A 15,127-nucleotide genomic window follows, 5' to 3' on the forward strand; every position below is an offset into this window, starting at 1 on the left:
CACACGTCAAAACGTCTGCTGTCTTCCGATTGTGGGCCGGTCAGTGAGAGTGTCTGAATGCCTGCCAGCTTGTTTTACACAAATCAGGCCTTGCACTCATTCTTGTTCATTATCATTGTATATTCATAGGTGGTATTGAGCTCTTGTGGACAACATTTTTTTTTTTTAACCAAATAAGTTTGGGGTCTGTTGTGTGTGTTTTTTGTTTTCTCTTGCAAATTTGTGAACTCACCATCATGTTTTGGAGCTGTTGAATTGATTTTATAGTGTACAAATCTGCCTGATGCCATTTTGTTGGCCCATGTTTTAATCATGTCACCCAAAATGATGTTTTTCCTTTTTTTTTGCTATATTTTTTTTAATACTCTTAATTGTGTATTCGTCTACTTTATCTTTTTTGTGAAATTCCTTTATTCTCCCTTGAGATGGGATAACAGTTTATGTTAAGTGCTCACTTTGAGTAACCTCTTCTTAATTAACACCGCTTCCCGAGTTTAGCTAACTGGGATGATTCCTGCCACTGTACCCATGTTACCTGAATCTATGAGCTTTTCCATCCATAACACTTAATTCTTTTTATTCAATTTTGTAACCAGTAACCCGTTTTGGCCCCGGTGGGTAGTTTTCTACCCATTTTTCTACCCATTTTTCTAGATTTCTTGAGGGAAGACTAGTTTTGTCCCAATTGAGAATAATCTGGTGTAACCCACTCACTCCCTCTCCCTCCCGGGGCCCCGATATAATGAACTATTAAAGTGCTTGGTAAAAAAAAAACAACAACAACCCACTTGGCCAAAAACAGGTTAAATAGAGCCCTAGTGAAGCGTTATGGATGGTTTGCAGTGTGCTCTCTTTTCTCCCAACGTTGCTGAGCTATCTTCATTCAGGTAACAGAGTAAAGGGCTGGTAAGGGTCAGGTTAGGGTAATAATGGATGGTTAGCATTTCAACAGAATTACCCATCCTTTCTCTGCTGCTTATTAGAGCTTGGCAGGCAGCTATTGCTGTTTTTCCTTTTTTTTTTCTTTTTTCGTTCTGCCATTAACTGTTTTCCATCAAGCTTCAACAAACTCATGGGGAGGGGGGGGTTCAATCATTTGGGAGCAGCAACTGAAATTCTGAAACATTTGCAGATCAGGGGTCCGTTGACTTACTTATATTATTTTGTTACAATTGCATTCTACCTAGTGTTTGTCTCTGAAAATGATAATGCTTACTAGAGCGCAATCAGGACCTGCAGTTTTTTAATGGTAGTGTATGGTCTGTGAAGAATACTGAAATACTAGCCAGTCTGAGCAGTGAAACTGCAATATATCCCTTCTGTGGAATGTATAAAAATTCTTTCTCACCTCTCCACTACCCCCTGGATACACCATTACTTTGACCTACTCCTTTTCCAAGAGACAGCCCCTGTCTCAATCTGCCTCCCTCTCTCGCTTGTGTATATTGTGTTTCAACTTTGTTGGAAGTTGCTGGCAAGCAGCGTTTCCTGATACAGTTTCACACACTAAGTCACCTCCGTTCATGGCTAAGGGTCAGCGGGTCACTTCAGAGCTGCTGAAACAACAAGGTGTCTTAGCATGTACCACTGCCTCCACTACGTGTGATTCACTGTTTTACAAATTCTTTCCCCAGACTTACTGCTGGAGCAGTGTTCCTACATTCTCTTCAAAGGAACTTTTGCGTTTCGCTATATAGTATTTCTTAACGGATGGGAATGATAAAAAAATAAAATAAATTCCCATAAAAAAATAAATGCCATATTTGTCGTATGAGATCATCCCTATTATGGTAATCTACAAATATTGCAAAAGTGTAAAACACTAGTGCAAACGCACACTTGTGTGGCCATGCAGCTACATTTGCACAATTGCATACTGTTTTGCAGGGGAATCCTATGCACTTCAAGGGTCAAGATTGGGAGTGCAAACCTGTATTTGTACTTTCCACTCCCACTTCTGTGGGATAATGCTTTTAACTATATCTCATCCAGTTTAATGTAACTGACACTGGTGACCAAGACAACCTACCTCTCAACTATGGATGATCATTGGAAGAGTGGCATCGAATGGTTAAATTTTCACTGCCATCATTAAATGCCTAAAGATTGCATGTAACCATCATTTCTACAAAATCTCAAGAGAGAACTGGTTTCCGCTTAGACAGAGGAGCAGTCGGTGTTTCTCCAATCCTGGTAGCATATCGCAGTCAGTGCCGTAACAGAGTTTATGCCCTGTGCCAGACTCACCTCCCTGAACATGTGATGTCGCGCCAAGGGGGTGGGCTATCGGCATCAGGAAGAGGAGCACTGTCTAGAACATCCTTTGGCTCTATTGGCTGTAATGTGCTGTTGCAGGTATCATGCAATAGTACTGTCCCCAGGGCCCTGAACCCAAGGCACAGCTTGTGCATCCTAGATGAGGCCCTGATCGCAATCCTGGAATTGAATGCCAAAACTGTCTGATTAAAAACACTGATGGCTGCAACCATCGGTTATTGATTTTTCTTATCCCTAATCTAAACATTTTATTTTTTTTCTTGGGTGGGACAAGCAGTCTGAGATGATGGAGGAATAATGCACATAACAGGTCCCAGGTTTTGCTTGGCTAATCGGAAGCGCTAGGCCATCCTCCTTCCCTGATAGCTTGAATTAAAATGCTGTGAGCCACCTGCTTGCCTTTCTCCCATCTTGCCTGGAGTCTGGACAAGTATGCTGCCTATAGGGATAGCATGACAGTCCTTCATAAATTGGGGAGTATAAACAAAGACAAGACCCTCTGTCGCCTCTTGTGATGACTTTAAGAACTAATGAGGCGAAAGTATTTTTGGAGCAAAAATAGATAAGATGAATTTAGCAGTGATTCTTTACAGTGTCCACCAAGCCCATTTTCAGGCATGTGTTGGCATGCACTATGATATACACTACGCGGATAAGTAGGTACGACTGCATGCAGAAAGAAGCACTGTGCATCTGCAATGATTGTTTGTGATTGGTCATGCATTCCGTCATGGTGTCATTTGACCTAAACAAGCAGGGCTTTTTCAGAAGTCCAACCAGAGGAGGTATTTGGCCTTTGCAAATTATAAAAATAATTTTACTTTTTATTCCCAATATCTCTTATTCACAAAATCTGAAGTGTTGTTTTTTTTTTTTTTTTTTTTGTGTAAACATGTACTCATGGCAGCTACAGAAAAACTTCTGAAAACTTCACATTTTAGCCATCATTTATCTAGATATACGTATAGATGGATATACTGGCATATCTGTAATGGGTGCAGGATGTGCAATGCACATGGGTCCCACACCACACACCCATATAATTATGCTTACCCCGCCGAAGTCCCACAGTGGCCGGAGCTGCAGACATAAATCACTGTGAAAATCCAAATAATGGAGCCATATTACCTGCTACATCACTGTCCGAGAGTTGGTGTGGCTCCCCTATTTGAATTATGAACTGCCACTGGCAAAGAAGGCAAGGCATTCATTTTGCTGGCTGTCAGGATCCCGGGCTGTCTGGATACCAAGCGCGGAATCCCGACACCCGCTGAAATACCGGAGGTCGGAATCACGACCGCCGTCCGGAATCCCCACTTGGGGGGTAGTCCACGCCACCACACAAGGGGATCGCCACCAAACCCGAAGCGTGGCGAACCAGCAAGAGGACACGCTGTGCTCACCGCCGGTATTCTGGCTATTGGGATCCCAGTGTCTGCCTCCTGACCGCTGAGATTCTGACAGCCAGGATACCATACTGAATCCCAAGGAAGTCCAGGAGCAGAGCATTTGTACCTAATGTAATTGGACGCGCACACTCGCGCTCTCTCTCACACTACACTACACTACACTACACTCGTGTAGTTTGAAAAAAGTCTGGAGGCCTAAAGCTTGTTCAGGGTTTTAGGTTTTATCAAACTTTTCATCCTTTGTCGGTAACTGGGAGGTAATAGGTGGCTAAACAGACGCATGGAGATGGTACGTCATATGGAAGTGTCACTAATAGTGGTTGTGTGCATGGACATTGCATTGCACACATGAGACCATACTCAGATGGGTATTCTACACCCACCATAGAGCTGGTGCAAGTTACAACGATGCAGTATTTTGGTGCTTACGGATGCAGAAAGTCGGTGTCTGAGTCCTTACATGGATGTACACAAGGGAAGGGCTTTGTAGCACCATTACTGTAAAGGCATAGATGTCACGCGATTCTGGCAAAATACATAGACGCTGCTATGTGCGACTCTGAATCGGGCCAATTGCCCCCTTCGTTATATTGTTTAGCAGTGCTCCTCCCCGAACCTGTAGGAGAGGCCACTTGGTGACCATGGGCTCTATGTACTAAGCTGTGGAGATAGATAAAGGGCCAGATGTACTAAGCCTTGAAAAGTGATAGTACCAGCCAATCTGCTCCTCACTATACACTAACGGTCATGTTACAGGCTGTGTTTGGAAAATGACAGTACCTGGTTGGTAATTTTTCTCTGTCTACTATCTCTCTCCAAGGCTTGGTACATAGATCATATCTGTGTGTATGCTGTTATCACTAAACAACAATTATTTTCTCTGACGTCCTAGTGGATGCTGGGAACTCCGTAAGGACCATGGGGAATAGCGGCTCCGCAGGAGACTGGGCACAACTAAAAGAAAGCTTTTAGACTACCTGGTGTGCACTGGCTCCTCCCACTATGACCCTCCTCCAAGCCTCAGTTAGATTTCTGTGCCCGGCCGAGCTGGATGCACACTAGGGGCTCTCCTGAGCTCCTAGAAAGAAAGTTTATTTTAGGTTTTTTATTTTACAGTGAGACCTGCTGGCAACAGGCTCACTGCATCGAGGGACTAAGGGGAGAAGAAGCGAACCTACCTGCTTGCAGCTAGCTTGGGCTTCTTAGGCTACTGGACACCATTAGCTCCAGAGGGATCGACCGCATGGAACTGGCCTTGGTGTTCGTTCCCGGAGCCACGCCGCCGTCCCCCTTACAGAGCCAGAAGCAAGAAGAGGTCCGGAAAATCGGCGGCAGAAGACATCAGTCTTCACCAAGGTAGCGCACAGCACTGCAGCTGTGCGCCATTGCTCCTCATGCACACTTCACACTCCGGTCACTGAGGGTGCAGGGCGCTGGGGGGGGCGCCCTGAGCAGCAATAAAAACACCTTGGCTGGCAAATATATCACAATATATAGCCCCAGAGGCTATATATGTGATAAATACCCCTGCCAGAATCCATAAAAAAGCGGGAGAAAAGTCCGCGAAAAAGGGGCGGAGCTATCTCTCTCAGCACACTGGCGCCATTTTCTCTTCACAGTACAGCTGGAAGACAGCTCCCCAGGCTCTCCCCTGTAGTTTGCAGGCTCAAAGGGTTAAAAAGAGAGGGGGGGCACTAAATTTAGGCGCAATATTGTATATACAAGCAGCTATTGGGAAAAATTCACTCAATATAGTGTTAATCCCTAAATTATATAGCGCTCTGGTGTGTGCTGGCATACTCTCTCTCTCTCTTTGTCTCCCCAAAGGGCTGTGTGGGGTCCGGTCCTCAGTCAGAGCATTCCCTGTGTGTGTGCGGTGTGTCGGTACGGCTGTGTCGACACGTTTGATGAGGAGGCTTATGTGATGGCAGAGCAGATGCCGATAAATGTGATGTCGCCCCCTGTGGGGCCGACACCAGAGTGGATGGATAGGTGGAAGGTATAAACCGACAGTGTCAACTCCTTACATAAAAGGCTGGATGACGTAACAGCTATGGGACAGCCGGCTTCTCAGCCCGCGCCTGCCCAGGCGTCTCAAAGGCCATCAGGGGCTCAAAAACGCCCGCTCCCTCAGATGGCAGACAGATGTCGACACGGAGTCTGACTCCAGTGTCGACGAGGTTGAGACATATACACAATCCACTAGGAACATCCGTTACATGATCCCGGCAATAAAAAAATGTGTTACACATTTCTGACATTAACCCAAGTACCACTAAAAAAGGGTTTTATGTTTGGGGAGAAAAAGCAGGCAGTGTTTTGTTCCCCCATCAAATGAGTGAATGAAGTGTGAAAAAGCGTGGGTTCCCCCGATAAGAAACTGGTAATTTCTAAAAAGTTACTGATGGCGTACCCTTTCCCGCCAGAGGATAAGTTACGCTGGGAGATATCCCCTAGGGTGGATAAGGCGCTCACACGTTTGTCAAAAAAGGTGGCACTGCCGTCTTAGGATACGGCCACTTTGAAGGTACCTGCTGATAAAAAGCAGGAGGCTATCCTGAAGTCTGTATTTACACACTCAGGTACTAGACTGAGACCTGCAGATAGTGCTGCTGCAGCGTGGTCTGTAACCCTGTCAAACAGGGATACTATTTTGCGAACATAAGACGTCGTCTTATATGTGAGGGATGCACAGAGGGATATTTTGCCGGCTGGCATCCAGAATTAATGCAATGTCCATTCTGTCAGGAGGGTATTAGAGACCCGACACTGGACAGGTGATGCTGACTTTAAAAGGCACATAGAGCCTTATAAGGGTGAGGAATTGTTTGGGGATGGTCTCTGGGACCTCGTATCCACAGCAACAGCTGGGAAGAAAAATTTTTACCTCGGGTTTCCTCACAGCCTAAGAAAGCACTGTATTATCAAAGGCGCTTCCTTTCTGCACAGAGACGAGGGAAGAGGGAAAAAGCTGCACCAGTCAGCCAGTTCCCAGAATCAAAATTCTTCCCCCGCTTCCTCTGAGTCCACCGCATGACGCGGGGGCTCCACAGGCGTAGCCAGGTACGGTGGGGGGCCGTCTCAAAAATTTCAGCGATCAGTGGGATCGCTCACAGGTGGATCCCTGGATCCTTCAAGTAGTATCTCAGGGGTACAAGCTGGAATTCGAGGTGTCTCCCCCCCGCCGTTTCCTCAAATCTGCCTTGCCGACAACTCCCTCAGGCAGGGAGGCTGTGCTAGAGGCAATTCACAAGCTGTATTCCCAGCAGGTGATAGTCAAGGCGCCCCTACTTCAACAAGGACGGGGTTACTATTCCACACTGTTTGTGGTACCGAAACCGAACGGTTCGGTGAGACCCATTTTAAATTTGAAATCCTTGAACACATACATAAAAAAATTCAAGTTCAAGATGGAATCGCTCAGGGAGATTATTGCAAGCCTGGAGGAGGGGGATTACATGGTATCCCTGGACATCAAGGATGCTTACCTACATGTCCCCATTTACCATCCTCACCAGGAGTACCTCAGATTTGGGGTACAGGATTGCCATTACCAATTCCAAACACTGCCGTTTGGACTGTCCACGGCACCGAGGGTCTTTACCAAGGTAATGGCAGAAATGATGATACTCCTTCGAAAAAAAGGGAGTTTTAATTATCCCGTACTTGGACGATCTCCTTATAAAGGCAAGGTCCAAGGAGCAGTTGTTGGTCGGAGTAGCACTATCTCGGGAAGTGCTACAACAGCACGGATGGATTCTATACATTCCAAAGTCACAGCTGGTTCCTACCACACGCCTACTGTTCCTGGGGATGGTTCTGGACACAGAACAGAAAAAAAGTGTTTCTCCCGCAGGAGAAAGCCAAGGAGCTGTCATCTCTAGTCAGAGACCTCCTGAAACCAAAACAGGTATCGGTGCATCACTGCACACGAGTCCTGGGAAAAATGGTAGCTTCTTACGAAGCAAAATTCCATTCGGCAGGTTCCATGCAAGCACCTTTCAGTGGGACCTCTTGGACAAGTGGTCAGGATCGCATCTTCAGATGCATCGGCTGATAACCCTGTCTCCAAGGACCAGGGTATCTCTACTGTGGTGGCTGCGGAGTGCTCATCTTCAAGAGGGCCGCAGATTCGGCATACAGGACTGGGTCCTGGTGACCACGGATGCCAGCCTTCGAGGCTGGGGGGCAGTCACACAGGGAAGAAATTTCCAAGGACTTTGGTCAAGTCAGGAGTCGTCCCTACACATAAATATTCTTGAACTGAGGGCCATTTACAATGCCCTAAGTCTGGCAAGGCCTCTGCTTCAAAACCAGCCGGTACTGATCCAATCAGACAACATCACGGCAGTCGCCCTTATAAACCGACAGGGCGGCACAAGAAGCAGGATGGCGATGGCAGAAGCCACAAGGATTCTCCGATGGGCGGAGAATCACGTCTTAGCACTGTCAGCAGTGTTCATTCCGGGAGTGGACAACTGGGAAGCAGACTTCCTCAGCAGACACGACCTACACCCGGGAGAGTGGGGACTTCATCCAGAAGTCTTCCAACTGTTGGTAAACCGTTGGGAAAGGCCACAGGTGGACATGATGGCGTCCCGCCTAAACAAAAAACTAGATATTGCGCCAGGTCAAGGGACCCTCAGGCAATAGCTGTGGACGCTCTAGTGACACCGTGGGTGTACCAGTCGGTTTATGTATTCCCTCCTCTGCCTCTCATACCAAAGGTACTGAGAATAATAAGAAAACGAGGAGTAAGAACGATACTCGTGGTTCCGGATGGGCCAAGAAGAGCTTGGTACCCAGAACTTCAAGAAATGATATCAGAGGACCCATGGCCTCTACCGCTCAGACAGGATCTGCTACAGCAGGGGCCCTGTCTGTTCCAAGACTTACCGCGGCTGCGTTTGACGGCATGGCGGTTGAATTCCGGATCCTAAAGGAAAAAGGCATTCCGGAGGAAGTCATTCCTACGCTGATAAAAGCCAGGAAAGAAGTAACCGCAAACCATTATCACCGTATTTGGCGAAAATATGTTGCGTGGTGTGAGGCCCGGAAGGCCCCAACAGAGGAATTTCAGCTGGGTCGTTTTCTGCACTTCCTACAGTCAGGAGTGACTATGGGCCTAAACTTGGGTTCCATTAAGGTCCAGATTTCGGCTCTGTCGATTTTCTTCCAGAAAGAACTGGCTTCACTGCCTGGAGTTCAGACATTTGTAAAGGGAGTGCTACATATTCAGCCCCCTTTTTGTGCCTCCTGTGGCACCTTGGGATCTCAAACGTGGTGTTGAGTTTCCTAAAATCACATTGGTTTGAGCCACTTAAAACTGTGGATTTGAAATATCTCACGTGGAAAGTGGTCATGTTATTGGCCTTGGCTTCGACCAGGCGTGTGTCAGAATTGGCGGCTTTGTCATGTAAAAGCCCTTATCTGATTTTCCATATGGATAGGGCAGAATTGAGGACTCGTCCCCAGTTTCTCCCTAAGGTGGTATCAGCTTTTCACTTAAACCAACCTATTGTAGTGCCTGCGGCTACTAGGGACTTGGAAGATTCCACGTTACTGGACATAGTCAGGGCCTTAAAAATTTATATTTCCAGGACGGCTGGAGTCGGGAAAACTGACTCGCTTTTTATCCTGTAGGCACCCAACAAAATAGGTGCTCCTGCTTCTAAGCAGACTATTGCTCGCTGAATTTGTAGCACAATTCAGCTGGAGCATTCTGCAGCTGGATTGCCGCATCCTAAATCAGTAAAAGCCCATTCCACGAGGAAAGTGGGCTCATCTTGGGCGGCTGCCCGAGGGGTCTCGGCTTTATAACTTTACCGAGCTGCAACTTGGTCAGGGGCAAACACGTTTGCAAAATTCTACAAATTTGATACCCTGGCTGAGGAGGACCTTGAGTTCTCTCATTCGGTGCTGCAGAGTCATCCGCACTCTCCCGCCCGCTTGGGAGCTTTGGTATAATCCCCATGGTCCTTACGGAGTTCCCAGCATCCACTAGGACGTCGGAGAAAATAAGATTTTACTCACCGATAAATCTATTTCTCGTAGTCCGTAGTGGATGCTGGGCGCCCTTCCCAAGTGCGGATTGTCTGCAATACTTGTATGTAGTTATTGCCTAACTAAGGGTTATTGTTGAGAGGCTCAGTTATATTTCATACTGTTAACTGGGTATAGTATCACAAGTTATACGGTGTGGCTGGTATGAGTCTTACCCGGGATTCAAAATCCTTCCTTATTGTGTCAGCTCTTCCGGGCACAGTATCCTAACTGAGGCTTGGAGGAGGGTAATAGTGAGAGGAGCCAGTGCACACCAGTAGTCTAAAAGCTTTCTTTTAGTTGTGCCCAGTCTCCTGCGGAGCCGCTATTCCCCATGGTCCTTACGGAGTTCCCAGCATCCACTACGGACTACGAGAAATAGATTTACCGGTGAGTAAAATCTTATTTACTGTATTTTATGGATTTACCGGATTTCAGTGTTAGGCTCTTTCTTTTAACACAAGTTATTTTTCCTTTAAATATGTGTTTAGAATCTGTAACGCAGTTTCTCTGCCTTTACATTTTTTTTTTATTTTTTTTTATATATATATATTTTTTTTTTCTTCACACTCCTAAAATAATGGCTGAACTGTGAGGACAGTGGTTTATTCTAGTCGGTCTGTATCTCCTGACACTGATTGGAACTCTTGTGTACCTATCAGTGCTGCTCCATGAAATGAGTTTATCTCCCTGGTACTGAAATGAGGAGAGGCCTAGATAGTAGGCATTAACTCCATGCTTTCCTCCTAATATGTAGGACTAATTCAATGCGACTCATCTTGCTGATGGCTAAATACATTTAACATACTGAAAAGTGGGTCTATTTAATGCCTGCTAATGGTCTTCTAGGGGAAAAAGCTGATCACAAGTGATTAATCGCCATTTGTTATGACGTTAAGTGTGTATTATAAATGGTTGTATTGTTTAAGGATTTGGAGTATAAAGTTTCCTGTACCTCAGTAGTTGCTCTGTTTGTGCCTCTACAATCGTGTGTCCTAGCTGTAACTCCCAATTGTACAGTGCAATAAATAAAACTTCCAAAAATATCTTTGTGTCGTTGTTTTACACTTACAGCTAGTGCATGGAGACTTTGGTTGGTTCACGGCCTGTCACTCTAATAATGGCTACCGTATCTCTTCTCTGAAAGCAGAACAGTTGTGGTTTCAATACTTTTTTTTTTTTTTTATCTGCATTACAGTTGTGTTGACTCCTATTGTACTTGTTATCACGTCAGTACAGATGTTCCCCACCTTTCAATAATGTTTGTCTTCCATATAGCCCTTCTGAGTGGATGTGGTGTTAGGGCACAGCTCCTCTTTTGTCTTTGTATATTCCTGTTGTTGACGTGTTCAATAGAATCCTAAAAAGTGATCCAAAAGCGCACATAAAGGTTATGTGTGTGTGTGTGTGTGTGTGTGTGTGTGTGTGTGTGTGTGTGTGTGTGTGGGGTGGGGGGGGGGATCTGTTATTGGTGGTTTTTAACTGCTTTGTTCAAGGCTTCATTGTCAATGGTTCACAGATCTCTTATGAATGCTGTTTAAGAGGCGCACAACAGTGGTTTCTAATTCCCCTCAATTTAAGATGCCATTCATATATTTATTTTAGATTATTCTCAATTAAGTAGTAATTCCTGTGGAACTCTAGAGTGGGTGGAGGTCTGATAGACCTACGTTGTCACCTGTTGTTCTTGATTGAATGTGCCATTGCTGTTGTCCTATCACTTTAGGTAACATCCACCTGAGTCTTCTATGAGCATCAGAATTAATAAATGTCATTCTTGGAATTTAAGCTCTACTGGTCAGGAGGAGGCTGTTCTTAGGGATTCAATATGAATGACTGGATCCCGACTAGCGGTATTTTAACCGCTTCCTGTTCTTAGAACCATTCATACAGACATTACCTCAAACTTGATGCAGGAGCTGAATTTTCAGAAGCAAAATATTTAGCCCTCTGAAGAGTTTGTAAGGCCACAGAGAGGTTTATTTTAGGGCCTTGAGTTACCCCTCCTAATTCTGTGTTCTCTGAGCTTAAATGTGTTTAGTGAAAGTCAATGAAACGTTCAGCCCTTTTTAAAATGTTTGCTTTCTGGCTGAGTAACTGGGAATCGATCATTAATGAAATGTTTGTATTACAGGGTCTTTTATGAACTCCTGACCCAGCAAGTGAAAATCCCCTTCTCTTTAGAAGCTACGAACCATGACTGAAGAGATGGAGCGTCCTAGGAGTGGGCTCAGTGTGGCAAGCAGCGTAGCAACAACGGCCTCTGTCAACCTTGGGTCAAGGGTGAGTGTAGTTTTAAAAACAAAGTAATCTTCTGATAATGCTTCTGCCTTACAGCTGCCAGACACACTTTGCCAAACACCAGCTACAGTTATTATACACTATGTAGACCAAAGTAATTGCCCCCCCATGCAAGCGAAATGATGTTCTCCTACAGCAAACGTGTTTGTGAAGGTATAAAACTGGTGGAGGGGCACGAAGAAATCATTTGTTAACTAATTGGCGCGTTTCCAGGGCAACGCTGAACTGGTATACAGTAAAATTCAGTAACCTGGATGGAGTGGCCATATCTTAACCCTACTGAGAACCTCTGGGATATATTGTAGCAACAGGTGCGTTCTAGACCTACTCGACCTTCTTCAGTATCGCAGTTGGTCACTGTAATTAAGGCAGAATGGCAAAAAATACCACCTGCTGTTGTACAGGAACTTGTGGATATTGTGCCAAGAAGGGTGTCTGCAGTGATCGCTGCACGTGGTGGACCTGCAAAGTACTGATGTCAGTAAAATCTAATATATGATCTATTTGCTGTCCGTGTCCAATTACTTTGGTCTACATAGTGTACTATGGCGTTATGATTCCATTGTTCCCCCACACCTCTTAGGGTGTGTACACACGGTGAGATCTTTTCTTACGATTTTGACTATATAGTCAAAATAGTAAGAAAAGTTAGTGCAGATCGCAAGGTGAAAGTCGCCTTGCAATTCCGATTCGATGCCGATGCGCGGTCGGCATCGCAAGCCTAGATAGACCGTGCAGGCTATAGAAGAGATAGTCAAAATTGACACTTAGCAAAAATCGCACATAGTCAGTATCACAAGCACAGTCATTATGTGCTTGCGATGCTGACCTAGCCCCTGTTGCATAGTGAGAATCGGGCTTAGCCCGAATCTCACCGTGTGTATGCACCTTACGGTTGTACGTTTTTTTAGACAAGGCCATCTAGCTTCTAATTATAATACTTATGTGTACCGTGATCCCCTTAAAGTAAAATGTTACATAATATGCTGCCACTTTATTAGTAATGGATAGTAGTAAATAACCGTATAATCTTAGATAAACTAGTTCTTGACTATCTGTGCATTTTCCATTGTACCAGCTGCATGTTAAATATGAATGATCTATATGGCATTGTCAGTGCTTGTCCTTAACGGAATAAATCTGTATCGGTCTAACACAATAGAATTACAGTATGAGCTATTTGGTTCTTATTTTGAGCAAACCATTTAATGGACAGAATGGTTGTATAGTGGTTAGCATTGCTATTTGTAGACACAGGGTTCAGTTCAGATGGGGAGTTTGACGGCTCTTCCCCGCGCTTCTGAAGTTTCCTCCTGCAGTCCAAAAACATACTGGTAGACTAATTGATTGCGGACAAAAAAAATGGACCCATGTGTGGCAGAGACATGTTTAATAAATAAATAAATAAATAATAAATAAATAAACTGTTAATAAATAAATCTGCTGAAGAGGACAGGTGGAGAAGTTGCCCATACCATCCAATCAACTTCTAGCTGTCATTTCATACAGTGTACTTGAAAATGATAGCGTTATCGCTATGAGCAACTTCTCTACTTGTCTTTTTTAGACACATTGATGCATCTCTCAAGTTTATGTGACTGTACACGCTGTATAATTTAGCAGCATTGTATGAATAAACTGTGTAAATCAACAATCCTTTTATAATTTTGTTTTTAACCCAATGAAAAGGGTCCTCATTTTTCGTTATTCCAGACACAAGTATCTGTTCTTCAAACGTCCAGATTAACAATGGGGCAAATAGAGCTCCAGGCCTACACATAAAAATAGGCTCGGCATCGTTATAGCATGCGGATGACCAGTTGTCCACACAGTCGGCTATAAATCATGAAAAAATTATTTCTGGTTTAATTACAAACTTTGCCAATTTTTCAGTTTTTATATATTTAGGGAGACGTTGGGATTGATAATGTACACACCCATTTGGCTCTGGCCACACCCACACAGCACTGGTCACAGCTCCGCCCCTTCTTGGTATAGGCCCTTGAACATTATCAACCCAAGGGCCCACATGGTGGCTGCCCTTAATCCGGCTTCTGATGCTCTAAAAAACAAATTGTTTAAAAAAAAAACCAAAAAAAAAACCACTGACAAATGTAGGATTAACATTGCATACAGGTAAAGTATTTAAATTTACCCTTGATAACTCGCCACACATATTTAGCTATGTAGGTTCGCCAGTGTTTAGACTGTCTAGTATTTTTATTTCTCTTACGTCCTAGAGGATGCTGGGGACTCCAAAAGGACCATGGGGTATAGACGGGATCCGCAGGAGACATGGGCACACTATAAGACTTTGAATGGGTGTGCACTGGCTCCTCCCTCTATGCCCCTCCTCCAGACCTCAGTTAGATTCTGTGCCCAGAGAGACTGGACACACACTAGGGGGGCTCTACTGAGTTTCTCTGAAAAGACTTTCTGTTAGGTTTTTTATTTTCAGGGAGACCTGCTGGCTACAGTCTTCGTGGTAGTGAGGGGAGAGAAGTCATACCTACTTCTTCTTCTGAGTTAAGAGCTCTGCTCCTTAGGCTACTGGACACCATTAGCTCCAGAGGGTTTGATCACTTGGTGCGCCTAGCTGCTTGTTCCCGGAGCTGCGCCGTCATCCCCCTCACAGAAGTCCGAAGAAAGAAGCCGGGTGAGTGTACAGAAGCAAGAAGACTTCAGTGACGGCAGAAGACTTCAGTAACGGAGGTACAGCGCAGCGGTCGCGCCGCGCACCATGCTCCCACACATACACCAAAGGCACTCACAGGGCGCAGGGGGGGCGCAGTGATCATATATTATTTTTTCTGTAGTATATGGGCGCTGGGGTGTGAGCTGGTATACTCCCTCTGTGTTCTCTCTATCAGGCTTCTCTGTGGGTCTGTCCCCTATTGCCAGCGTGAGTGTGTGTATGTCGGTACGGTGTGTCGACATGTGTGAGGCTGAGTGCTCCTCCCCGGAGGAGGTTACTGGGGGCGCAGAGAAAGATTTGGGAGTGACTCTGTCGGCACCGCCGACTGCTGATTGGGTGGCCATGTTGAGTACATTGAATGCAAATGTGGCGTTATTGTCTAAGAGGCTGGATAAATCTGATT

General features: G+C 45.1%; 1 protein-coding gene across 3 annotated transcripts in view; it reads left to right on the forward strand.

The window, feature by feature from the left end:
• Positions 1–15,127, forward strand: part of LOC134966228 (pleckstrin homology domain-containing family A member 7-like) — a 144,976-nt gene that overhangs the window by 63,540 nt on the left and 66,309 nt on the right. For all 3 annotated transcript variants that reach the window (XM_063942796.1, XM_063942795.1, XM_063942794.1), the window contains one exon: positions 11,863–12,011. In XM_063942796.1, coding sequence (XP_063798866.1) covers positions 11,925–12,011 — 87 coding nt within the window. In that variant the 5' untranslated portion in view covers positions 11,863–11,924. The remainder of the gene's footprint in view (positions 1–11,862; positions 12,012–15,127) is intronic.

Source organism: Pseudophryne corroboree, chromosome 10, assembly GCF_028390025.1.
Source record: "Pseudophryne corroboree isolate aPseCor3 chromosome 10, aPseCor3.hap2, whole genome shotgun sequence".
Classification (NCBI taxonomy): domain Eukaryota; kingdom Metazoa; phylum Chordata; class Amphibia; order Anura; family Myobatrachidae; genus Pseudophryne; species Pseudophryne corroboree.